A 27,436-nucleotide genomic window follows, 5' to 3' on the forward strand; every position below is an offset into this window, starting at 1 on the left:
AAAGGAGAACTCAAGCCTCAGCTTGAGGTGACCAGTTGAAGCACTGTAAGGCAAGCAAACACAAGTTTGTATACTCTCTGAAGCTGACTACTAAGGATCTTAAAGATACCATGGGAGTAACCTTGAAATTGAGTTTTGTCATGACCAAAGAGCTAGATAACATGTTGAACTGCTACAAAAAGGGTTGTACTGCAAATTCTTCAAAAAGGAACATCCTTCTTACAGGAAAATAGCATCAAAGCCAGTGTCACTTCCAAGACAAATAAATCACATAGCATCCCTAGCTGCAATGCGGCATACTATTGCATCTGCTAAAGTAGAAACCTCGAGCTCAAGAGAGGAAACTTTGTATTGCTGCAAGAAAGGTTCACCACTCGATCAGGTGACAAATGCTGAATTTTACAAAGTCTCTCTCGCTCTCTCTCTCTCTCTCTCTCTCTCTCTCTCTCAATAACAAAATTACAAAATAAAGATTAGCCCCACCTTTTGTATCAAAGACCTGTCTGCTCTTTTCTCCAGCTCTTCAAGATTGATTTCCTTGCCATTCACTAGATTTCTAGCAGCTTGCAACTGAACAATATCACAACCCAAAAAAGAGTGAACAATCAAACTGTGCTAATGTCAAAGCTATCTTAGTCTTCGCAAAAAATGACGTAATCTGGATGCATAGTGATTTTTTGCCAAGTGTAAACCACCAATCAACAAGCATTCACTTGCACAAGTTTTACCCTCGCCTTCAAGTGGTTAGATCTATAAAATGTGCAGAGTAAAACATAAGCGAGTGGATCCCAACTTCATGACAGTCCATTCAACTTCAAACGATCAACTCAATCATGCATAGTTACATTCTATGACATCCCTATCAGTATCCAAGAGTAGGTGCAAGTTTGTGTAAAGAAATGTCCATTGTAGTAGACAAAGGCTGAAATAAATCGAAAAGGAGACAAGAAGTTGCTAAGGTTCCCAGTGGGTTAACACAGACAGCGTATCTGCAACTCTCCCCACAACTTCAATGTGCAAGGCCCAAGTAGTCATGAAACATGCTAGGCCTTCCAACCTTGGAAGCTGAGGTAAGCCTTCACTGTATTTGGAAAAACTGCTGCTGTGGATCTGGCTCCATAGTCCCAAAGAAAAAAGATCAAGAGAGTTTAAAGACTTTGACACTGCTGAATTGGCTGGTATGACTGAATGAAGTTCTGGCAAGTGGGTCCTCGATTGGACATGCCTAACAAATGAACAAAGCATTCCCACATCTGGACAAAAATTTGTGTGACCCATGCACATCCCCAGCCATTTAGCGGGTTTATCTAGTTGATCTGCAAATTTATCCTCCTGCATTAGGTCCTCTTGTTGCACTCGAACCATCATGGATGGTGTTAACACCTTGTCTTCAATGAAACTACTCAAGGTTGTCCTTTTGACACTTGATATGGAACTTCTGATAATGCTGGAACATTAAGGCTGATAGGCACCTCATCCACAAGTGTGGTGAACTTGAAGACTCTAGCTTCTTGGAGCTTTGTTGTTGATGTAGCCATTAACACTGAATTCTGAATGTTTAAAAATCCTTCAAAGTTGAAAAGTGGAACATCTTTTCTTCAAAGTTGAAAAGTGGAACATCTTTTCTTTTTCTTTTTTTTTTTTGAAAAAACAATCCTTCTATTAGTTAATGAGAAGACGCCATAAGGCTACAAAGCTCACCTCACAAGGAGGGATAATAAATACAGTGAACACCGGAGCTCCACCCCCGTGGCTGGCCGCTCTCTGGGGGGGGGGCTACCTAGTAGTACATGCGGGAGGTGAGAAGAGCCAAACTGGAGGCCTGTAGTGCCAAGTGACATCCTCGCCCCTCGCGGTGAGGAAAGGGCCAGGCTGCCAAGTGCGGAGGAACGCCTTGCGGCGATCTCTCGTGCGATCCGAGTCGCCCTAAAGTTTCCCCCAGTGTCCTCTCAAGGTGTGAATGATGTCCACCCAGAGAGCCTGTATGACCTCCGCCGGGGGAGTCGCCTGGCGGTCTATGGCCTCCCTGCATCGGGCTCTCCATATATGCCAAGCCGTCATGCTGCTGATCATCTCCCATTTGTGCACGTCCCCCTCCTGGGAGACTGCCGAAGAGAAGTCTGGCGTCGGAACCACCGCCATCGCGCTGTCAGAGACCTGGATGGTCACACTGCCAGGGACGTCCTCGTATCCAAGGGCCGGGCCGCTATCCGTGGCCCAAGCCACCGCACCCCACGTCACCATCATCTCACCTGGCAAGCCTGCAAAAACCATCCTGAGAGCGCGCTGCCAGACCTGCTGTGCCTGTGGGCAATCCCATAAGCAGTGCCGCTGCGACTCCTGTGCATGGCCGCACCGAGGGCAAGACGCTAGGTGTCTGCCAAAAGCTAGCCAAGCCCCCACAGCCAGTCCTCTATGCGCTGTAAGCCAGAGAAAAAGCGTCACCTTCCGGGGCCGAAAGCTGCCCCAAAGGCGCTGCCAGAAGTCCCTAAGGAAGGCAAGGAAGAGCCCCTGTCGTCGCCAATGCTCGGCCGCCGCCGGGGTGCCTGCTATCCTGTGCCTCTGGATCCGCCGCCCCAGCCTCGCTGTGTATTGAAAAAAGGGGGTGCCTGGGCTGGTAGGAGGCAAATAGGGATCTCGCCAAAGCCACTCGCCTGGATCCCACTGAAGGCGAATAAGAGGCCTGCTGTCCCAAGCCCATAATCTCCAAGAATAGTCCTCCCCTATCGAGGCCGGTGAGGGGTCTATATGCCACTGTCTCTGATGAAAGCCGACCACCCGCACCCTCTAAAAGATACAACCCTGGAACTCATCCAAATCTAGTCGGGTCCTCTGAAGCTGGCCTCCCTCTCCCACCTCGAAGGTGAGTGGGGCGACTCTCTCTGCTGAGCCGCAGACCGCTAGAAGGATCTCATGCCGAGTAAAGACGCCCATCCACTGTGGAGGTGGAAAGTCTTGTACTGGAGTCCGCCACTCCCGGGGGATGGCCGCCTCAATGTCCCGCCTCATCAACTCTCTGCCCCTCATCCCGCTGAGTCTCCTCTCCTGAACCTCTAGAGGCAGCTGCTGAAAACATATCCAGTCGTCTAAGGACTGGGCTGGGCCGGAGCTCAACGGGCCCCACGACACATGAGATCGCGATCCAACCATATGACCACTGGGAAGTCGGATCAAGGGGTTCCAGATCAATGGCTGCCTCAGGCGCTCCTCATCGGTGCCCGGGGGAGTCTGGAAGAGTGACGGCCTCAGATGCTCCCAGGCCCTCAGAAGGCTAGCTGCAAAACGCTCCTCAAAACCAAGGCCCACTCCTCTGGATCGCTGCTCTGTAAAGATCCACCTGATGCTGGGGGTCCAGGGGCCGCTAAGAGAAGGAGTGCGGCTGAGAATCCTGGAAACAAGAAACTCCTTCCACGGCTCAGCGCCTGGTAGGAGGCCACGAATCACCAACTTGCCAAGCAAAGCTCGGCTCTGACAAATAGGATCAACTATGCCCAGGCTGCCTCTCTCCCTCGACTGAGTGATCACAGCCCATGCCACCTTGGCCTTGGCGGGCCGCCCGTCACCACCGGACCAAAGAAAGTTCCTGATGAGCCTCTGCACCTGGCCAATGCACGCCCGAGAGAAGGCCCAGCAAGAAGTGATGTACCACATGGTAGCAAGCAGAACCTGGTTGGCCACAACCACTCGGCCAGCCAGAGATAAACGAGCGGTACTCCAATACAGAAGCTTCTTCCGAATGCTCAGAAGAAGGGGGGCTATCTGCTGCTCCGGAGATATGTCAATGCCCACATAGCATCCCAAATAGCGCACTGTAGTGCCGGGGGCCAGCCACTGAAACCCATCAACTGGCCTCCAAGTCGGGGGGGGGCCAGAACTGACCCACAACCCACACGACTTGTGCCAATTGATCAAAGCGCCCGAAGCTCTGCAAAACCTGTCCATGGCTGAGGCGAAGCGGCGGAGGTTCTCCTCCCCTCCCTGAAGATAGACAACAGTGTCATCCGCAAACTCTGAGTCTAGGAGCTCCTCCGAGGTGCGGATGGGGAGCTGGAGGCCCCGCAAACCTGTATCCTGTGCCGTCAAGAAAGTGCTCATGGCCTCCGCCACAAAAAGAAAAAGAAAGGGCGCCAAGGGGCACCCCTCCCGCACCGAGCGCGAGAGCTGGAACCTCTCTCCGCGCACGCCCTGTATCAGCACCTGGCTATGAGCCGATGTGTAGAATGCAGAGACCCCTCGGATCCATTGAGGGGGGAAGCCCATCCTCTCCATAGTGCCTTCCAAGAAGGCCCAGTCCACCCGATCATATGCCTTCTCGAAGTCGAGAAGGAGCACTGCCAGATCCTCCTGCCGAAATCTAGCCAAAGATGTAGCCTCCCAGAAAGAGAAGATGTTATCCAGGATGCTCCTATCCTGGATGAAGCCTGTCTGCGTGGAGTGGATGATGTCCGGAAGGTGAGGCTGAAGCCGCCTGAAGATCGCCTTAGCTAGGACCTTGTAGGCCGTGCCTAGCAAGGTGATCGGTCTCCACTGTCTAATCTCCAGTCTGTCTCCTCCCTCTTTGGGGATCAAGTGAATCAACCCCTCTGCCATGCTGTCCGGCATGTCTCCCGACTCCATGCTCTCCTGTAATGCCAATCTGAAACCCCTATGCAAGAGACCCCAGTACCTCTGGAAGAAAGCCACTGAGAGACCATCCTCTCCTGGGCATTTGCCCCGAGGAAGAGATCATTTTGTTCATAAAAGTATATAAATATAAGGGGTTTTTTAAATACCCCTTGAACACAGGTGATACATAAAACAGTGCGGGTAGGTGCCTGTACTCCAGCCGGAGTCGCCTGTCCGCCAGCCTCTGCTGCATGCTGGCGTCTGCGACGGTCCCTGCGGGCCGGGCGTTTCCGCCGGCGAACCGCCTGCCATCCGCCAGCCTCCTGGGTCTGCGCGGCATCCTCCGCCGGGGGGGCCTGCTCGTCAGATGATGGCGCCTGCTGAGACGAGCCAGGGATGTCCGGTCTCTGAGGTGGATGGCCACCCCTCGGGACTCCTCCTTGCGGGGATAGGCGCGTGCGAGGTGGCCCATCTCCCGACAGATGTAGCACTGGCCGGGGAGGCCCGAATACCCCACGCGCTGTATCAGATGTCCTCCAGAAAGACAAGGGAGGAGGATCGTCTTCGGGAGGGACTCCGGTGAAGGAACCACAACACGAATGGCCGAGTGTCCTGCTGCCCGAGCTATCACTGAAGCCGCTGTCTAAGGCGTCTCCACCACCTGCCCGAACGCCTTGCCAATGGATGACAAGAGGGGCAAGTACTCCCTGCGGAGTCCAGGAAAGCAGATAGTGATGGGGAAACCTATCGCGCCTGCTAGCGGGTCAGAAGCGGGGTCGAAACCGTGAGTCCATCTCGCCAGGAACGCCCGGGATGAGCGGAGGGCAATGGGGCTCCGAGCCAGCACCGTCTGAGCTGCCTGGGGGGACTCGAAATCCACCTGGTAGTAGCCACGTCCCAAAAAATCGACGCTGACAATCTTGGTAGGCACGCCAACGAGGCTGCCTTGCAGAAGGTCGCGAAGCTCTCTCCGCATCGGATGGCTACCCACTATCTTGCAGACCAAGGAGGAGGCCTCAAGAGCGGATACTGTGGAAACAAACAACTGATGATCTGCATCTGTGAACTCCAGACGGAGACCGGAATCGGCAGGGGTAGTCGGAGCGGCTTCCATGGAGTCCTCCATAGGAAAAAGGCCAGAGACCGGGGTCACCAACGGGAGGGACACAGCCCTACGAGGAAACGGCGAGGCGGAAGGAGAGAGGATAGCGGGGGCGGAGCGGGGGGGGGGGGAGAGGGGAGCTGAGGCAGGGGAGGAGAAGGGCTTGCACACACATCAATATAGCAGGCGGAGAGAGGGGGAGGGAAGGGCTGGGGGAGAGGGAGGGGCAGGCGACAGGCAGCGAGGGGGTGGGGGGGGCATGCGCAGGCTGAGAGAAGGTGGTGGGGATGGCGCAGTGAGGAGGAGGGAGGGGCTAGCGCAGCTGCACAAGAAGGAGAGGGAGCGAAGGAAAGGCGGGAGCTGGGGGCGCAAGGAGGCGAGGTTCATAGGCAGGCCACCGTGTTTTGACAGATACCAAAGTGGAACATCTTGTGCAATCACTTGTCCAAACTTTTGTAGCCGCTTTGGACCATCCAGCTGGGTCATCTTGGGACATCCTGGCTGGACCATCCACTGGCTGCAACAACATATCTCCAAAGAATTTCCAGCACCAATGGATACATGGGAGGTACATGCAACAGCAAACACCGACTATCATGCCGATTGGCGTCTACCAAAGCTAGGAGATACTCACCGACAGCATCCTTGGATACAGTGGGACTCTCAATAGTGTTAAAAGACACATCAATGGAAGCGTTGCGACATCCTATTCTGCATACATCTTTTCAACTCAGTCCGCTCCTTCATTGTCATCTATTCTTGTTCATTGAATCCTGTAGTCACTGTGTCATTACATCCTGTGTGTTGTCCATCTCAATGTGACTGCTAGGTGTGCACTCCTAGGGAACCAATCATTCTCCTAAGTCACCTTCAAGCCTTGGTCTAAAAAGGACCGACTCCTTCAATCATCTTGTTTGAGGGACTCCTCCCGAGGATCACCTAATACACAGGCATAAACAAGATTAGAGAAACCAAATAAAAGGGGTGCACGCAAGCTCACCACCCAACCGCAGGTTTGCGTCCGCAAACCTCACCTGAGCCAGGGGCTAAGGTTCCACACCCACGAGTCTATGCAAGTTAGCCTTGGCATCCCATACCACCAGTGCTTGCCCACAAGGACCTTCGGCAAGACTACCCATGATCCACCATGTCCATGGCAAGAGTAAGCCTCTTGGTCCAGGTCTAGACCAAAATGAATCAATAATAACCCAAGACTCACTTATACAGTGCTATTTGCTGTATAAATAACAGTCCAGTCATAAATAGCCAATAACCTTGGATTTATTAAATCTGAACCTTAGCAACCTGAATCCACTTGCTTTCTCTAATCCCAAGGCTCCCCTAACATTAGTTCCTAACTGCACGGATTAGTGCTAGGTACATAACATTCCTCCCCACTTAGAACATTCCCACTCTTGGAAATAAATGAAGGAGAAACCAACTACCTCCACTCTCAATGTATGTTTGTATTTTTTAATGAAAAGCTTTTTAAAAATATGCTTTAAATGTATACTTTTTTAAATCAATAAAATGGTTGTGTGGAGCCGTATGAATAAAGCATAACCTCCAAAACCCGATCCCACCCTCTCCGTCTGCCCATCAGACTCAAGGTGATAAAAAAACACACCTTTGTCGCATCTCCAAATGACCTGCTTAATTGTTGTTGATTTTACACGGTAAGGGCTGATCGTTGGCTTTGCTACAAATCATCATGTTTTTTTTTAGCATTAAGCATGATGATGTGGCATTTTTGAAAGGGGTATAAAATTTATCTTTTCTAATTTTAATGTAATTTTTTGGTTGTAAAAACCCGTAGGCTTCCATTGAAGAGTCGCCTTAAAGGAACGTGATGATTCAACCCAAGGAGCACGTCAAGTGGAAAAACGATGCAAGAGGAGGCATCAAGGGAACAATTCGACCATCTTGCAGAAAAATTCCAACCATCATAGGTAGTCTTCCAATATTTAAATTGGGCATCCCCCACTTCCCTACCTGCACCAGGCTTCCTCAATCATGCATGGATGAAACCCTCGACCAGTCCTTGAATTTAAGCATGGATTGCACAAGTAATCTTTGTTTGCCACTTTTCATGTGTTTTTTTTTTTTGAAATTGGGGGTTTAAGATAAGATGGGATAAAGGAGCAAAATTGATGTTACCCATGTCTCCTCCTCTTCCATACAAATCAGCTAAATCCGATTTTAGGGTTTTTCTACCTCTAGGACTGAATTAATGATTCTTCCTTTTCTAGGATTAGGGCTAGGTTGCGGGCATCTCACAGGGTGAAAATTTATTTGCTTTGATACCACTATAGGGTGTGCAAATGTGATAATGCAAGTAGCTGCAAATTGGTAGGATCATATGTGGAGAGGGATTATCCACATATTTTTCTTTTGAGATTTCATTATAAATCATGACAATGTTAAGTGCTTTAAATGTTCAAGTCTAAAGCTAAAAGCCTACTTGGAAATTATAAAAAACCATTTTAAAAAAATTGGTGTTTCTTATTTTACCTCCTTTTTTAGAAACATGCGAAATGCGTTTCACACGTTTCCGTTTCAAACATTTTTGGCTGTTATGTTCTTAAATAAGGCCCCAAGAGATACAACTAAAGAGGCACATCCCTTAGCATAGAGGTGTGGCTCTTGAATAAATAGTCATGTCCTTTGGACGTAGAGATGTGTCCTTTGATCAATAGTTGTCTCTTTGAAGAGATCTGTCCTTTAGTGATAACGGTGTGACAGGGTGTGACCCTTCAGTGGTGTCCTTCCAATGATTACAAGGATTAAGGGTAATTAAAGGCTGAAATAGAAGATTAGTCACAAACGTGACAATCAAGGGTACTCTCACCCCTCCAACTAGGTAAGTTTCCCTCCGAGAGCTGGAGGGAACCACCCCTCCCCAGCTTTTTTTTTTTACTGTTATGAGGGTTCTGCACATGCACACCTAGCTCTCAGGCTGCTGTTTTTTAAACTAATAAGGATCTTTTTTCTGGGGAAAAATTACCAGAAGGTGCAGTAATTGGAAGATGATTTTGAACAAAAATGGCTGTCAATACTGCTTCTGCCCAAAAAGATGGATGAGTCCATGGCTCTTTTATATGGATCTGTTGGTTGATCTTGCTGATCTTCAATGGAGAATCCATCTGGATTTTTATAAGTGAATATATTTCCGGATACTATGAGCTAGGAACTATTGAAAAGGCCCCTAAGTGGACAAGTGGTGATCGTTCTGGTTGCCAATGATGCCATAGGTACACCAATGAAAGAATGATTGGAAATTAGAATTCAACCGGATATTTTGGAGAATTATGATCAGTGATACTATGGTTTCATTAAAAGATTGTTTTAAAGACAGTTCAATTTGTGAAACTGGCAATTTCATATTGGGTGTGTAAGTGGTGTGACTATCTAGCTCCAAAAAAGGGGATTTGATATACGCATGGCGTGCATGGGTCCCACTTCGATAACATGACTAGCCCGACCAACGACTCCACGAAAGTCTATGGCATTATTCTAAAAGCATCCAATGATCACCCAAAAGATTCTCCTAAAGGAAGCCTGGGTCCTTTGTACAGACATAAAGAAACTCACATAGACATACTCAACTCAGAAACTCATATCCACAAAGCACTGCTTCAGCTAAAGTAGCTCCATTAGGTTTGATGTAAATGTTTTTTTTTCCTTTGTTTTCCCTTGAGTAGATCCTTTGATAGTAGCAGTTTTTCTCCACCCATAGGCACCAAGTGAGTGCCCGCCCATAGGCACCAAGGGGTGCACGGATGGGGATTCAAACTCATGATCCCCTGTCAAGAGTCACTAACCCACACCGCTGCACTGCCACCCCGTGGGCCTTTGGTGTGTAAATGTTATCAATACACAGTATAAACACAGCAGCCTTCTAAGGAATCCTATACATTGTACCTGAAGCTTCTTAAAATAATATTACATGAGAAACATACAAGTATTAATTGCACTCTTGAGTCTGAAGTAAACGTGGAATTGTACCTGTAGCTTCTTAAAATAAAATTACATGAGAAACATACAAGTATTAATTGCACTCTTGAGTCTGAAGTCTTTTCTATTCACTCGGGTTTCCAGCCTCCCTTAAGATCTAAGATCTCTTTTGACCAAATTTTGTGGCCTTGAGCCTTACTTTAGACTCATTGAAAAGAAGCATCAACGGTGTGCTGAAAGGTGAAGACTAATGGAGAATCTCCGTTTTCTTTTTTAACTGTATTTGCAGAACGAACAATCTTTTCCTTGCAAATAATCTTTGAACTGTCTAGTGAGCAAGGATCAGCCCTTATGAATAATATGAGGTCTAAAATTGCATCAGGAAGCAAAAGCTTTAGCAAGGTACCTCTTCATTGGTTGCATTGAATCGAGCAACCAGAACATAGCTTGAACTTTCAGTTATACCACACCTCCGCAATGATTCTGTAATCTGCTTCAAATAAGGTGATTTAGAGTCCATCCACAACTACAAGTACCTAATTCCAAAGTTGAACAAATAATATTAAAAAAATATTTCTAGAGTACAGAAACCACACCTCTTCTTGATTCAACATCAAACTTCATAAAGTAAGTAAAAGATTACATGCTTTGATCCAGAAAAATTGTAGATTAGTTCGGAATGAAGAGTTCGAGTGACCAAACTAGCCCGATTTAGAGCTAGTAATGTTTTGTGTGCTGCTACTAGCAGCGGGAATGTATCTGGCACCTGTCAAGTGAAAGTGAGAGGTTAGCTATAGCACTTGCACCTTGAAAAGGATACACTTCTAGGATGGTTCTTGTGTCAAAAAAGGATACACTTCTAGGATGGTTCTTGGCTTTGACACAAGCACCATCCTAGACGTGTATCCTTTTGGACTTTTCCCTAATGCATGACAAACATTCTTTGATCCACATCTTTGCAATAATGATGATAAATTAATTGCTTCTGCCCGACTCTCTGAAAACAGTGACTATCAGGACTCCATGGCCTTAACCTTGTTACTATCGCTTTCCACAAAGACTTGCTTGGCCATATACCCTATGCAAAGATACACTTGTAATTAACTTGCCCTTCCTATGCACCAACTCCATGAGGATTCTAGAAAACAGGCTGTGTCTTAAAAAACAAGCTCCATCTTGTAATCCACACTTCCTCTAAGGAAGTAATTCGGAAAATACATAATGCCCAATGCACACCTTGCAAAAAAATAAAGAAAAACTAAGCACAAAATTGGTGCAAAATGTGGGGCAATTAAGAAACTTACAAGCAGGAACTAAAAAGTCCATCAATCAGCCTTAAACTAGAGCATTGTTAGCCTATTGTCCTCCCGGAAGTTCATGTGTGAACATATACCTACTCACGAGCACTTTTTACCATGCCGGCTGGACATGGGTTTTTTCCCGTGTGAACTATCTCTTGTGAGTTGGTACTTTAGCCTAGGTATTATTGTACTATATACATTCATTTTATCTTACAATAACGAGTACCCTTCTCCAGCACATCTATCGAGCTCATCTCTCTGTGTGTTCTCTTTGTGTGCGTGCGTGCGTTCGTTCGTTCACAGTGCGTGCGTGCGTGTGTGTGTGTGTGTGTGTGTGTGTGTGCGCAGAGCTTTTCCCCTCCAACATTGGTATCAGAGCCTTGTGCTCCTCGCCAGCTCCATCATCGCTACACGCATGCCGTATAGCTCTACCATACATTGCTTGTGCGTCAACTCCAAGCTACCGTACGTTGTGTATCTACTGCCATACTTCACCAGCTGCTGTCATACCGTATTCATGTGCTCCCGAACTGCTCTTGCTTGTGTCCTGTGTACATTGTGCAACATAGTTGCCAGGGGTTTTTTGAAACGCGTTTCTAAAACGTTTCAAAAATGTTTCTTTCAAATCCTAGATGTTTCAAACATTTCATACAAAGGGGGGGGGGGAGGCAAAGTGGTCACAAAAGGTCTGAATCCTGAGTTGATACAAAAAAAAGAAAACGGAAGTCTGAAATACACAACGTAAAGCATATTGATAGATGCATGACACAGTAGAGGAGCCTAATTGCTCCAAAGACTAGAGTTCTCAATCTAGAGTCTGGACAATCAATCGTCAACAGCCTCGATGTCCTCATCAATAGCCTCCTCGGTTGACTCAGCATCACTCTCAAAAGAGGACGATGATCTTAGCACGTGCCATCGACTCCTCATACAACATGGCATATATGTCACGCTTCTCTCGAGGAATCTCTGGGACTATCTTTTATCTTCTCAATGTCGATTTTATCGACATTGACTTGGTGAAGCTCTATTGGATTGCCTGATTGCTCAATTAGGCGGAAATTGCAATGGCAATAGACCAACCGCTCCAACTGAGTAGTAGACAACTTGTTCCTCTTCTTTGTATGGAAGAGGGCCCAAGTGCTCTAGTCCCTCTCACAAGGACCCAGACTGCAATCCTGTGAGAGGACTCAAATGGCGAGGCGTTTCTGCCATTAAAAGAAAGAAACTTTGTAAGTATAATCATTATTGATCAATGTATTATGTACATGTTACAACTTATAAGTTGAAATAACAGTCTTGACTTTTAGAGTTGTTCTCACCAGGTGAAGGGTACTTATCCAAAACTTCTCTCACCATGAGACTCGTTGAAGCTGTCTCTCGCATGACAACAGTATGTCTATCAAATGTGCGGTTGGCATTCCTGTACACTATAGTCGCTCATCCTCCAAGTGTCTCACGTCGCCTCTTGTCCATTTCTGAATGTAATCTTGCCATCTGTCTTCCAACTCTTCATTATCATACTACTACTCACTCCGCCAGAGAGGGTGCGATATATGGGCAACCGCGTGGATTGGTCTATGGAACCAATCCCACCGGTCGTTCCAAACCCATCAAATGTCCTCAACCCTGAAAATTAGCCATGAATGATCAAAGCTCTTAGCTAAAGCCTAAGATACAAGTTACAACAAGAGGACAACTAGTTGGAAGTTGGAACTTGGCATGTTGAGTACCTCTCATCCGCCAAGAGAGTGCATCGGTTAAGAGCCTCTCCAATCCGGTCCATGAACTCGTACAAGAGTCCAAGAGTGTTGCCCTCTATGTCAGTGATGCGAAGAACATTGTAGATTGGTTAAAGAGCCCTCACCAAAGCCTCTACCTCCTTCCACCAATCTTCTTGCATCACTTTGCATGCAAAAGCAACTGCCTTCGGGTGCTCATGATCCTCCCACCTCATACAATCTCGGCAAACCACTCTACCAATGCGTCCCTGCCGGACTCTCACTACCCTCTCAACCACAATGAACATATACTGTTGGCTACCCAACAAGGTTCCCATGCCTCTTTACTTCACGCTTATGAAGATGATGGTGCTGATGATGATGATGATGCACTACTATGGGTGATGTTGTTGGTACTTATGCTACTAATGCTACTGTTGTCCTAATTGATAATTAATCAAGGATTAAGTCTGTTCATGCTGAAGATTAGCCATGGCACAGGCGTGCACGTGACATTCCCTCCCACTAAACTTGATAACGAGGTGGACACTCTATCATCCTTCCTCCCTCGACTACTGACTTTGACATGCTACTTTAACTAACTTTGAGTTTAACTGATATTTTTGTCTGAACACCTTCACTCCGGAGTCCTGATCTCCACTTCCAAGTCTTGCTGAAGAACTAAGTATCTATTTCACTGATGTCCCCATGCCTACTTTTCCCTTACCCTTAACACAACAACAGGTCAACTGCCGGAACTAATCATGCCCGTTGCTAGGCCTTTGGAACTGATCTGAGAGCTTAATGATGTACTGGTTCTGCGTACATACCCTCAGGGAATGTTTCCTCTGGCTTTTCCTGTTTCAGACCACTCCTCCGCTACCCTGCGAACTGCCAGCACCCCCGAATCCTACTTGGCTCTATGCATCCTCCTCTAAGCCCAACCATGTTCTCTTTGATGCATCACTTGTATCCTCACTAGCATCCATATCCTCACACAGAGGCCCACAACGCATCCTACCAATTGCTATCTTTTCCATTCTTGTAGCTCGGCTTTGATGTTTGCAGGCATCAATTTGCATGCACCAATGCCTTCCCCGCTTAAACTTGAGAAATGGACCTTAACACAGATTATAGTACCTCGGAGCAAACTCCGCAAAAATTAAATCTTCACTTTTGGGTGCCTGAACCACCATATCTTGATACAAGAGTGACATGGGCCCACATGGCATCCTAGTGCGAGGCATCTTGACAAAGGTAGAGCAAGACTCTGGCATGAAAACCCCAAATCAAAGAAAAAAGGCACAAATCAGCACAACCAACGTGAGAGATGGCGGGCATGAAAGCTGAGACGTGCGCAAGGAGCTGGAAGGGGCTGATTTTTGCAATGCAGTAGTAGCTTCTTCGTTGGTTTTCACAGCCGCAAGTAAACATTTTTTTGAAAAAAGAGCTCTTTGGATTAAAAAACACCCAAATCGTATTGATAATAGGTGGAAGGAAAAGAAACACATTTCATTCAAAAGAAACATTTTGTTTCATAAAAAATAAATGAAACGCATTTCTTCGCATCTATGTTGTGCACATTAGGGTCACAAATTTGCAGCCATATAGTGCACATTGAAGCTATCTGCAAGCTCTGCAATTTTTTGCATATCACAATTTCACACACGTTTATAGAGGGAACCACTTTTATACTTTGATTTTACTCAAAAATCAGCCTTTCTCAAATCTTTTACCTCTCCAATACACCTGCTACCTCCTACAAGCTACAATTTGAACAAAATCTCTCCTGCAATCTACTCTGAAATTTGGGGATTTTTGCATTTTATGCAAAATTGATCCCATCTAGGTTTTACAGGTTATAGGTTTCAAAGATTTTGTCCGGATTTTGGACATTTTACAAGATTTACAAGTGTTTACAGGCTTATGTATGAATTTGGGGACATTTCACAGGTTTATGTAAGAATTTGGGGACAGTTGTCAAAATTTCTCAGATTTTTGGCTGACATTTATGCATTTCTATCTTACAAGTACAATTTGCCCAAATTTTGCAGTACATTGGTTCATTTTGCTACAAGTTATTTGGTTTGTTATATGTATGTATATTGAGCAAACATTGCCATAAACAACAAACATCATCTGTCCAATTTTTTTTTGTACCCTCTCACCTCATCTTTGCTAATCCTATCAAATTAATCATGTTCAATCTAGCTCCCCAAACATTGTCAACTCTTCTTTAGGGATGTTGGTTTCCATAAATAACAAAGATTGTCCCCCCCATTAATACATGTGTCCCCTCATCACATTGTGTAGGGTCTTCACACTAATTTGCCAAGGTTTATCCAATTGTTTTTCCATAAAGGCACATTGTGAGGCACATAGTGGTAGGTAGTGTGGTGTTCAGTTCTAGTAACCTAAAAAAAAAGGAAAAAAAAAAGGATAGATCCAGTTTTCTCTTTTGAGAGGTCTTGGGTGGTTCAAACATTCTTGGGTGGTTCAAACATTCTTGGGGATTGCATAAGCTTATGTAGGTTGGGTTCAAATGCTCTTGGGGACTCCCTAACCTTATGTGGGTTGGGTTTGCCATTTGGAGAGGTCTTGGGTGAGTCAGATTTGTGTTCAATCAATATATACATATTATTGGAAAATGTCTTGAAACTCTCTTCTCTCTCTCTTCTCAGCTTGAAACTTTAAAACATGTCACAATCTACAACTTTTTTACAGTTTGCAGCAAATATGAAAATTTATAACTCCTTTTGTTCTCTCTCGACTCTCTCTCCCTCTCGAGTCTCTCCCCCATATACAGTAGACAAAAAAGGACTCATTTATGTCACACACTCTCTCTCATGGATAGCTTTAAAAGGCTGATCAATTTGTTGCCTGAATTTGCAGAAATCATGGCTTCCTCATCAGCCTCAAAAAGATCGGCTTGAAATACTACTTGGTGGGACGAGGTTGAAAGGCTAGAGTTACAGTTTGCTTCCCTGGACTCCGCCGGGAGTATCTTCCGCTTCTCTCTCGGCTAGGAGCATTGGTGGGCTCGGAACTCGAGACTGGCCCCACAGCAGCTTCAGTGGTGGCCAGAGCAGCTAGGCTACCCTCCGTCAGAGTTTTGGTGTCTGACATCTCCTCCCTTCCTAAGGTCATTCAGCTACCTAGGATAGGGGGGGGGGGGTCTTGCCAAGGCCTGCCCTCGCAAGAGACCTCGACCCTCACCACAGCAGCAGGCCCCTGATGGCCCGCCCACAGATGCGGCACGGCAGGCTGCCTCCGGGACACCTGCTCAGGCCACAGAGACCTCGGAGTGGCAGCCTGGACAGGGGCGCCGCCGAGGGAGACAGTCACAGCAGCACGCACAGAGACCGCTGCAGCAGCAGCCACAGTCTCAGCCTCACTGGGTTCCCGTGAGGAACAGCTTTGCTCCCCTCCAGGAGGAGACCCCTGCAGCGACTGAGGACCAGGAGATGCCAGCACCCCCTCCTTCACCCCCCCCACCCCCATCCCCTCCCACTGCCTCGCTTCCACCTTCGCCTCCTCCCGCCCCCGCTCCGCCCCCCTCGCCCCCCCCTCCTCCCCCCCCCCACCCGCCTCGCCTTCCCGGGAGACCCTGGCAGTCCCCTGGCGCTCGCCCGCAGTCCGGAGGGCACTGAGCACCGACCTCGCTCGAGCACCACAGAGGAGACCTACCATGCCGATTCGGGCTTCACGAATATCATCTATCCGCAGTCGGCTGAGTCGCCTCGGTGTTAGACAGCGATCGGAGGCTTTCGGTTACGCCTTCACTCGGCTTTTTAGAGCAGAGGGCCCCCATGAGCCAGCACCCATCCGAGTTCATGTAGTGATACCTCCGGCCCGCGGGGAGGAGGCACTTGATTCAGCAGTGGCCTTCTCGTTCCCTCTCTGTGGCCCTTGCGACCGGGAGTGGACTCTAGAGCTCGCTCTTAGCACTTTGAAGACTCAGGCAGTTGAGATTTCTCATCATGTGAGCGACCTGGAGGTGACAGATGTGATAGGCCGGCTCTGGCAGACTTAGCACGCGACCCTGGATATGTATGTATACACGAGGTTGCTCTGTCAGAGCGGGAGGCAGTCGCCATGGGCCACAGCCACTGGCGCCTGATCCGTGATTCTTGCAATACACCGGGTGGGCAGATTCGCAGCTGCTCGGATGGGGACTACTCTCCATCCAAGCCGCTTGCGAAGGCCCGCCGCACGGCTGAGACAGCATCTACCTCAGCAGGTTATCCATGAGGATCATCTCATGGAATGTACAGGGCCTGGGCGGAGCACATTTTATACGCTATCGAGGTTGCTTGAGGCAGGAGCTTCAGAGATGCCTGGTTGGTGGCAACATTGATATTTTGATGATGCAGGAGCACCACTTGGGTGAGAGCAGGATCCGGAGATATGGTTCAGTGATGCCTGGTAGATGGGATACCTTTTGGTCTGCAGGGTTTGGTCCTTTGGGTGGACAGGGAGGAGTTTGCATGGTCATTGCAGATGTATGGCGGCAGGCCATTGTGGATCGAGGGATCATTGTGCCTGGTAGAGCACAGTATGTCATTCTGAGGATGCATGATGAGCTATTGGGCGTGCTCAAGGTCTATGCGCCTAATCATGCTAGTGCCAGAGCAGAGTTCTGGACCCAGGTTACGGATGCATTGCCAGAGGCCGCACATTGGTGTGTCGGGGGAGACTTCAACATGCTTGAGGACCCGGCCGATAGGGTGGGAGGCAGTCATGTTACAGTGCACGGCACGGAGCTTGCAGCTTGGGACCGGTTTTGCATGACACTGAGGATCACTGATGCATGGCAGCATGGGGCCTTCTCCCGTTCTCAGGACAGTCTTAGTTTCTCTCGGTCAGATCGCCGACAGGGAGGGACTAATCTATCACGGATTGATCGCTTTTATGTGGGCGACTAGTTAGGGGAGCGAGGGGGCTCCGTCGGCATTCTCGCTGGCACCTCATTTTCAGATCATGCGCCAGTTATCCTGACATGGGAGGAGAGGACACGGGAGCCCAGCTTGCAGTTGAGGATCCCAGAGAGGGTACTTACAGATCCCAGTCTCGCTGAGGACATTGAGAGGATCTGGAATGATAGTCAGTGCTTTGACCGGCATGCAGCAGGCCAGTGTGCCCAGGGACTCATCGAGCTTAGCTCTTTTCTGCACGCTGCAACTTTGACACGGCTGGGAGAGATTCGCGAGAGGGAGCATCGGCTGAGACGCAGCCTTGCCTCGTTACAGCGCCTCCAGGAGCAGTAGCCTACATGTGAGTGGTTGGCGGCCCAGCTGAGCCAAGCACGCCAGGAGGTTAGAGAGGCAGAGGAGCAGAGACATGAGTTTTACTATCGTCGTCAGGCCTCTCAGTGGACGCAGCTTGGTGATAGAGTGACTGGTGAGTTTTTTGAGATCACTGGACCCCGCCATGCTCGGGCGGGAGTCCGTCAGCTTGGTAGACCGGATGGTTCGGTAGCTACTGAGCCCGAGGAGATCAGAGCCATTGCCACTGCATTTTATAGAGACCTGCTTTCAGCGGAGCCAACCACTGAGGACAGAGATGCTTGCAGACAGACTGTGTGGGCCCATGTGCAGAGGAGGGTCACAGATCGTATGCGTTCAGTTCTTGGTGCGCCTCTTTCAGAGATTGAGCTTGTCGAGGCCTTGAGGGTCCTGCCGCGACATAGTTGCCCAGGGGAGGACGGACTGACGCCGGCCTTTTTTATGCGCTATTGGGACCTTTTGGGGCCAGGCCTCCGTAGGGGCTTTCAGCATGTTTTGGACACTGGGGTGATGCCGCAGAGCTTTTCAGAGGGCTTGATCTATCTTATCCCCAAGGGGGAGGGAGTATCAGATGATATTCGGCATTGGAGGCCTATTACGTTCCTCAATACTGTCTACAAGGTCTTAGCAAAGGCCTTGAGTTTGAGGATCCAGCCCTTCCTGGGGGAGTTGATTCATGCTACTCAGACAGGATTTGTCAAGGAGCGCAGTATCCTTGACAACATCTTTACTTTCTGGGAGGCAACGGCCAGAGCTAGATTTCTTGGCGAGGACTTGGTCGTGATGCTTCTCGATTTTGAGAAGGCATACGACAGAGTTGATTGGGGTTTCTTAGAGGGCACTATGCTTCGCTTGGGCTTTGAGCCAGGATGGATCAGAGGGGTGGCGGCTCTGTATTCCACAGCTCGCAGCCAGGTGTTGATTGCAGGAGGACGGGGGCCGAGTTTTGAGCTGACCAGATCAGTCCGTCAGGGGTGTCCTCTCGCCCCCTTTCTTTTTCTCTTCTTTGCGAAGGCTATGAGCATGTATTTGACGCAGAGGAGGTTGGTTTGAGAGGACTACAGCTCCCAGTCCGGGGGGAGGACCTGCTTGATGCTGAGTTTGCAGACGACACGGGCTTATTTTTGCATGGCCAAGAGGCCAATCTTCTTCGGGCAGAGCAGTCGCTCCAGGTTTTTAGTGCAACTTCGGGAGCATTGATCAATTGGCGCAAGACAGTGGCCTTTTGGATCAGTAGTGCTCCCACTCCCGCATGGAGCCCGGACCCCGGTTTTAGATGGATTCCTCCAGGCACAGCAGTGCGGTATTTGGGATGCCAGATTGGCCTAGATTTGTCACCTGAGCAGCAGATTGCCCCGCTTCTTCTGAGCATTCGGAAGAAGCTTTTGTATTGGAGTACAGCTCGACTATCCTTGGCTGGGAGGGTGGTGGTGGCAAATCAGGTGCTGTTAGCGACCATGTGGTACATTACGTCTTGCTGGATCTTCTCGAGCTCTTGCATCAGCCAAATACAGAGGCTGATCGGGCGGGACGGTCAGCCAGCTCAGGCAAAAGGTTAGATGGGCAGTTATTACACTTCCGCTGGCTCAGGGAGGTTTGGGCATTATAGATCCAGTCGATCAGAGCAGAGCCTTATTGGGGAAGCTAATTGTTCGGGGGTTGCTTCCAGGCGCTGAGCCTTGGAAAGAGCTCCTCTTGCAGCGGCTGCAGGCTCGGGCGCCCCCAGCAAGGGGCACTTGGGCACCAGAGATTCGCTGGATCTTCATAGAGATGAGGAGGACAGGCCTCAGTAGAGGATGGGAGGACAGATTTGCTTTGAGTATCCTGAGAGCTTGGGAGCTGCTGAGACTGGGGCTCTCTCAGCGACCTCCTTCTTGTGTTGAGGAGCGGGCCAGACAGCCGCTCATCTGGAGCCCAGCGGTTCGCACAGAGCAGGGTCATATGCTGGGTTCTCAGCCTCGTTTAGCCTGGGGGCCTTTAGCGGCAGGCCCAGCTCGTAGTTTTGGAGACTGGCAGGCCTTCTGCAGTCTCCCAGAGGAGATACAGGTGGAGAGGCTGAGTCACTTCAAAGGGGGGTTGATTATGAGAGATGATATTCAGGAGGCACTCACAGAGGAGTGGTTCACGCCTCTCGAGCCAGTGACCCCACGGTGGATGGGAGCCTTTACACAGTTGGAGATCCTGATTGCTGTCAGAGCTTGCACTGAGGATGGCAGTTGCCTCTACTATGAGATTCAGGATGAGGGCAGACTCCAGCGAGTGGAGGTGGAGTCGCCTTTGGTTGCAGAGTGCACCTTTCAGAGGATTCGGGTAGTGGCCGCCGCTTCTCGGAAGTGGCATATAGACCCTGATCCTGCTGATGTGCTCCCGGATTGGCGCATATGGGCATATGCAGCGCGCGTCCCTTGGCCCGGCTACAGTGGGACCCCGGGGAGTACGAGTGTTGGGCTATGAGATGGAGCAGGGCAGTCAGGCCATCAGATTTATTAGGGGCCAGCCTCGCCTGGTTCCGGCACCGGATTTCTCGTCCGCCAGCTGGACACAGGAGCGGGATTTACGATGGGAGCTCCTCAGCAGCCTCACCATCTAGTTCACCTGGAGGGCCCGGTGCTTTACGGCCTTTGAGGGGAGATTGGAGCCACCCGCAGAGACTGTACGGGGGATCTCATCCTTTGTCTCCCAAGCCGAAGCACACCTGAATTGAAGCCCATTTAGGCCATCGAATCCCCTCAGCAAATTTTCAGCTTCACTGTGACCAGAGAAAACACAGCAAGGTGATAAAACACAGCCACTATTTGATGATGATCTGCAGCCAAGAGAAGTAATGGAAGCAAACGCACAGCACAGTAGAAGAAGATGGCGAGCAAATTGCAGAATGATGGAGCAGCCTAAACTTAAGCGAGTGATACCATGTTGAAGAATGCATAGGCGGAAGCATAAACAAAACAACAAAGAGAGAGCAAAGGAGATGGAGAGAGTTGGACAAGATCACCTTTTATAATAGCAACAAGCTTTACAATGGCAATTTTGCATAAGTCCACTAAAATCGGTGACGACGGCCAGCCTAGGGTTTTTTTTTGCCCTAAAATTTTGTAAAAACTGCCATGTCCTTTCCAATGAGGCGATAGCTCAAGTAGTGAAGGTGTTTGCCTAGGACCAAGAGGTCTTGGGTTCAAAACCCCCCTTGGTGTTTCATCGACAGCATCGCTCTATGGGTGGATAAATAAGTGGCTATACAAGTGAGCGCCTACCGGCGGTGAAAAATCGTTAACTATGGGAGGATCTTGGACCAAAGGCCAGTTGAGAGAGAGAGAGAGAGAGAGAGAGAGAGAGAGAGAGAGAAATTGCCACATACGGATCCGTAGAGTTCAGTATTGTACCGTACTGTACACTAAAATGTACCTTATAATAAGGTACATACGTGCTGATGCAACCTTGCATCTGGCAACATCTCAATGCCTTTTCTTTGACCAATAGCTTTGTTCTTGATGGTACTTCGTCATGGCCTGTCACATGTGTTAGATAAAATAAATGCATACTCACCTTCTGCAAAAACTAGACACAAGCTAGTCAACAAACAAGTACGTATCATTCGTGTCTACTGGGTAGACTAGGTACTGCCCTGGTAGTCTAGAGCCCAAGAGATATCACATGCCATAAATCCAAGCATTGTCCACACATCAAAAACATCACACAAAGTCAAAAGAAATTCAAACATACTTCTATGCAATGCACAAGTAATGATCTTCCTCTTCATAGATTGTCATGTCTGGTTTCATCGGAAACCAGGCTGAGCTATCTAGCCACTAGGACCGCTCAGACTTTCATTCCAAACCTGATAATTCTTCAAAGTCATCTAGGCCATCTGGTCGCATTGACCGCCTGACTATGAGATCCAATACAGTCATTTGGGCCATCTGGTCGCAATGATTGCCCGACTATGAGATCCAATACAGTCATCTGGTCAGCCCGACTGTGAAATCCAATACAAATCATCTCGGCCATCTAGTCGCAATGACCGCCCAACTACGAAATCCAATACAGTCATCTAGGCCGTTTGGTCACAATGACTGCCGACTGTGAAGTACTTTCTCACCTTTGTCTTTCCTCTTTTTCTCATAGAATGAAACACAATCTGTTATGGCTTTTTTATCCTTCAATACAAGCTCCTCTGGAGGTAACCCTGTACATGGTTTCCATAAACGGCCATGGAAGGCATTATATATCCTCCAATAATCTGAAAGGTCCAACCAATGACATACATGGTAGATCTTCTTGGTATCGTGAAAAAGATCCATATACCATCATTCCCTAACTTTGGCAATCCAATCCATAAAAATACTCTCCCATAGAACATTCAATGGGTGCAATAGCCCTGCTGGTGTTTGTCGATTAAACTTGACCTTCTGACAAACCAAACATTCTCGAATCATAAAGCTCAATGTCCTTTCTCATACTAGCTAGGCCAATAAAAAGTAATAATCCAAAACCTGAAGTGTAGTCAAGGTGTCTCTATGCCCCATGTAGAAAGGAGCATGGCATTCTTCCATTTCCTTGGCCTCGGTTCCTTGTGTCACACATAATGTGGGTTTACATCATAAGAAAATCCTTTTTGATGAAAAAAAAGGTCACCAAATCTTCATTCCGCAATCTGTTCCAAAACATCTTTGAAATCCTCTTTGGTAGCATAAGGATCCTTCATTAAAGTGAAATCCATATGGTAACCCATAGAAACGGCATAGCTCACGGGTCTCCGAGATAATGCATCTGCTACCTTGTTGTCTTTGACATTCATAGGCCACAACATGCTCTGCTTGGTTCAAGGCTGCTCCAATGCAATCTCATCATGTTTAACCACGAAAAGGTCTAGAATAACCAACACTGGTCCTTTGCTAGCATAAAGTCTCAATGCTTCAAAAGGGTTCTATTTTCAGCTTTGGTCCACAAAGATTCCACGGCTTTATTTGTCAAAACATGCAATGGACTAACATCCACTACAAACCACTCGTCGAACATCCTGGCATGATGTCAATCTGGTAATCTTTTGATCTCTCTGACTTCTTGCTTTGGCTTGACAGGACCATTTGCAACCATATGTCCCTTGTTTCCACATTGGAAACACTTCCCTTTTTTGGCATATTCTTCATGTTGCAGAGACAATCTTCTTCGAAAGAGTGAGGGTTTGTCTCCACTCCCATCCTTCTTCTCTAGAAAATCGGTTCTTGATGGAGATCAGTCTTTAAACTTCTTCCTTTGAGATGGATTCCGATTGTCGTTCTTTGTCTTGCCGTCCATCCAAGGCATGTACAAGGCCTCGGCTTTGCAAAGATTTGTCTTGAGCTTCTTCCAATGTTTTTGGTCTCACCAAGTAAACTGCTTGCATATGCTTAGGTTGCAATCCATTGACAGACTTATGCATTTCCATTTGTGATGGAATGGGGTAGAAGAAGTAAGCTTCAAAGAAAGTGTTGAAAAGTTGTTAAGGTATGATGCCACATTCCCACCACCTTTCAACTTTACCACATCTCATTCCTTCTATACATCAGCTTCAAAGTTTGCAGGTAGAAACTTCTTGTATTACTCTTAGCCACCAATTCAAGGCGGCATCCTTCAAATGCATACGAACCATGCGAAGCTTCGACTTTTCGAAGTGGTCGTCACCTCCAAAAGCAAGATCAAATTGGTTCACAAAGGATAAAGCTTTCTGGGTATTCTGCTTTCCATGAAAAGTATCAAACTTGACGCTCTTCTCCCGGCTTGAAGTCCATCTTGCCGGTTGATGTAGTCTCCTTTGCCTTCCTTTCCCTTACCTGTCCCGAAGAAGCTGCATCTGAGAAAGTAGGCTTGGGAATAACCTCCCTGTTTTCTCCACAAGAAATAGACCAAGTAGCTCTAGATCCTTCTGCAATGGTAACTCCTTTGGCTCGTAGATAAGCTTTGGCAGATTCCACTCCTTCGGCCTCAGTGGCTTGTTCTTTGATAAAGTCTTCAAATAGCTGAGCCCTTCTTCGGTCATGTTCCCTCTTGGTTCTCCAAGCAAGGAATTCTTCATCTTGAAGAAACTGTATGGACTGTTAAAAGCCATGATACTCTTCTGATGATCCCGGTTTCCATCCTGAAGTCTTGGATTGGGCTCATAGTTGTTCTCTTCATTAGGCCCTTGGTATCCCTCTCTTCTTGCCATGGTTCTGTCACCCCAAGAAAGTTCCTTCAAGAGCTCTAATACCACTATAAGCCCAACGAGGCGTGCCGTGACAAATTCTACCATGTGTCCAAGAGATAAAGATATAGAGAGAGAGGGGAGAGGGAGAAGGGAATAGGGATCTTGCACAATCCGCCCACTTTCAGGAATTTATTCAGGAACAATCCATGGGCACACTGGCCAAGATCAATACAATCAATGAATACAAAACAAACAGATATGCCAATGTAGGATATCCAAGTCGATGTCGATGTCGAGACACAAGATCTCTAATGCCGAGCACACCACAGGGATGACCCACAAGTATCCCTCACTGAGCTAGTACCAAATTCAATATCCAAATCCAAATATAATGAATCCAAGTCCAGATCCAGATCCAAGTCTAGATCAAATCCAAGTCAAAAATCCAAGTCCAGATCCAAATCCAAGTCTAGATCAAATCAAAGTCCAAAATCCAAGTTCCATGCCCAAGTTCCATATCCAAGTTCCATGCCCAAGTTCCATGTTCAAGCCCAAGTTCCATGTCCATGGTCTATGTCCAAGTTCTTCATGTCCTAGCTCTATGTTCCAATCCACACTCTATGTCCAAGCTCTATGTTACATGTCCAAGTTCTATGTTCCATATCCAAGCTCTATGTTCCATATCAAAGCTCTATGCCCAAGTTCCCCATGTCCAAGTTCGCATACGAGAAACACAAGTGAGGTATGTGTAAATAACAAACTTCTAGATGCCCAAAACAGCTTTGTAGGAGACGGCGGTGTTGCAAGAGGCATTAGGGAGCGCTACAAGAGGCAACAGAGCTCTAGGAGCCAGCAAGTGGATTTTCGGGTGGCGGTGGCGAGAGGCAGCTCTGGTGGCTCAACCGGCGTCGGCAGCGCTACACAAGGGCAGCGTCAACAGCACTACACAAGGGCGACGGCGGCGGATCCTGCGACGGCGACAGCACTACATAGGGGTGACGACGGCAGTGGATCCAAGCGGCGACGGCGGCGGCGACGGCGGCGTGCACAAGGGCAACGGAGGCAAGCGGAGGTGGGCAGCGACAATGGCAGCATATCCAAGCGACGACAGTTTCTGAGATAATGTTGTTGTGGCACAGGCACAAGGAGGAGGAGATGATGGCCGTGTAGAGGCGCAAGGTGGTGGAGAAGATTATGAAGATGTTCTTCCCAAAGTTGCTCTTGCTCTCCTCAAAGTTTCTCTCCATGAGGTTGATCCATAAAGAGTTGTTCTTCAAAAAGTTGGTCTCTATCATCAAGAGGAATACAAGCTTCTTATAGGGGTCCCTGGTTTTGCCATGCCTTGCTTTTGCCTTTTTGCCTTGCTTTTTCCTTTTCTTTTTTAAATATTTTATTATTAGTCAAATATAGAAAAAGTTCTTGATTTACGCTTTTGTAGCTTCAGGACCTTGCTTTTTGGCCTTGGAGCTGCTTTTTGGAAAAGCGTCTTTTAGCTTTTTGATCCAATGCGATGTCTTCTTTCCAATGATACCCTCAACTCTTGGTCAACATAGTTGACTTTTTGCTTTTTCTTGACTTTTGACCAAGACTAGTGCTTTATCTTGTGCCAATTTTAAGAACCCTGTTCCCATGTATCCATCAACCTGTCCATGAGTCCGGGCATGAGTTCCATCATGTGAAAAGAGCTAGGAGGGCCAAATAGTTACATGTTCTATCCAGATCTCAATGAATGCAAGGAAAATGGAACACTGATGATCCATACAAGACGGATGGTGTGAAGGAAACACCTATAAACTAACACCCGGCTACTCTTTCCCAAGCCCTTATGTCCCTTTCAAGCAAAACTTAATATCCAAGTGTGTGGCCGGTCTCCACCTCTTCGGAAAACCCCAAACGTGAGCCAATGTCTCGCTTAAAAAAACTATACGTGAAAGGACCTTTACACTAAAGATCACTTCATACTAGCTTGTTAATGAATAATTCTGAAGTCACAATCAGCCCGAAGTTTTCCTAACCAAAAGTTATCCTTAGGCATAGTGATGCCACCCATACCTTGGAGTGGCCTTCTGCCTCACCCTGCTAGCACAAGGAAGTAGTGGCTGCGCAATGGCGTCCCTTGGCCACTACCTCCACCCTACTAGCCCGGTGTCCCTTGGCTACTACCTCCACTCCACTAGCCAAATAAAGCATATCACACTAGTGAATGTGACATCCCCTCTACTTGTATTGAGACCATGGACGAACACCATTTGGGATCACATAAATGTTGTGTTTAACAATAAAAGCCTTTGCCATTTACAAAGGGAGATCTCAGGCACTATGCTGCCATTTATTCCCCTACTGAGGCATGAAATGACATAAATTCTACCACCACCTTCAATATTTTATTTCTCTGAATAAAAAAAGAATTGGAGCTTACCAAAGAAGCGTTGAATAGGGAAAAATCGGGCTCCAAAGATCCCGTCTGTACTGCCTTCAAAAGCTCCCTAAAACTTACACACGAAAAAACCATTAAGAAAGCAAAAAAGCAGCTAGTTTCTGTGCTTCAATAAAAACTATGATCATGTGACCTGCTGTTAGTGACATCGCTGAAGAGAAGCAAGGCCACAGTTTGGCCTGCGTGCGTGTCCAACTCAAAAATCGCCATTTGAAAGACGTTCACACTGTTTAGGCGATGCAGAAGAGCTAAGATTTTCCCTCAAATGGCTTCACACAGACATTGTTCGGACTCCCCATCCGTCCGGGCCCACCTGCAAATCGGGGGGCGGGCTACAATAATTTAGGGTTCCTCACAAGGAGCCGTACAACCCACCTAATACAATGATTTTAATAGATTACTAGTATTGGACCCGCGCGTTGCTCCGGCACTCAATTTCTCCAATTTAGGTCATGTTTTAAGTAAACACAATACATTATTTCAAGTGACTTCATATGTACATATCTCAAAATAACATCCATGTCTCGTAGATTTATAGCGAAAACAAAAATATCATAGTAATGTAGCATACGAAGATGCAAAAAAGGACCAATATTACATATTCTCAAAATGCACCACAAAATACGTATTCTCAGTCAGTAATGTCAGAATCAACAAATTGTAGTGGCCAAAGCAACATACCATTGTCCATGTACTCGCGCAAGCAAACAATTATACAAACAGGTCTTGCCCGATCCCCCCGGACCATCTAGGAAAAAATGTCACATGCATCTGTCGCAATTGCATGCATTACAGCATCGAAAGCAACACGCTGGCTATCTGTTAATGTTGACTCCATAGCACTTGACAGGTTAGATTGTTCGACAGT

The 27,436-nt window shown here is 47.6% G+C and overlaps 1 protein-coding gene across 1 annotated transcript; it reads right to left on the reverse strand.

Moving 5' to 3' along the window:
- On the reverse strand, window positions 1-26,968 carry LOC147632802 (uncharacterized). The gene is made up of 7 exons (XM_086807681.1): window positions 26,895-26,968; window positions 26,702-26,845; window positions 26,551-26,617; window positions 10,305-10,427; window positions 10,068-10,151; window positions 484-570; window positions 1-354 (listed from the first exon to the last, which is right to left on the reverse strand). Exons 2-7 carry the CDS (start codon window positions 26,776-26,778, stop codon window positions 268-270), a joined length of 525 nt encoding a protein of 174 aa, XP_086663807.1. The 5' UTR covers window positions 26,779-26,845; window positions 26,895-26,968; the 3' UTR covers window positions 1-267.
- Between the last annotated feature and the right edge of the window lie 468 nt (window positions 26,969-27,436).

Source organism: Cibotium barometz, chromosome 13, assembly GCF_041138505.1.
Source record: "Cibotium barometz isolate CiBa-2024 chromosome 13, ASM4113850v1, whole genome shotgun sequence".
Classification (NCBI taxonomy): domain Eukaryota; kingdom Viridiplantae; phylum Streptophyta; class Polypodiopsida; order Cyatheales; family Cibotiaceae; genus Cibotium; species Cibotium barometz.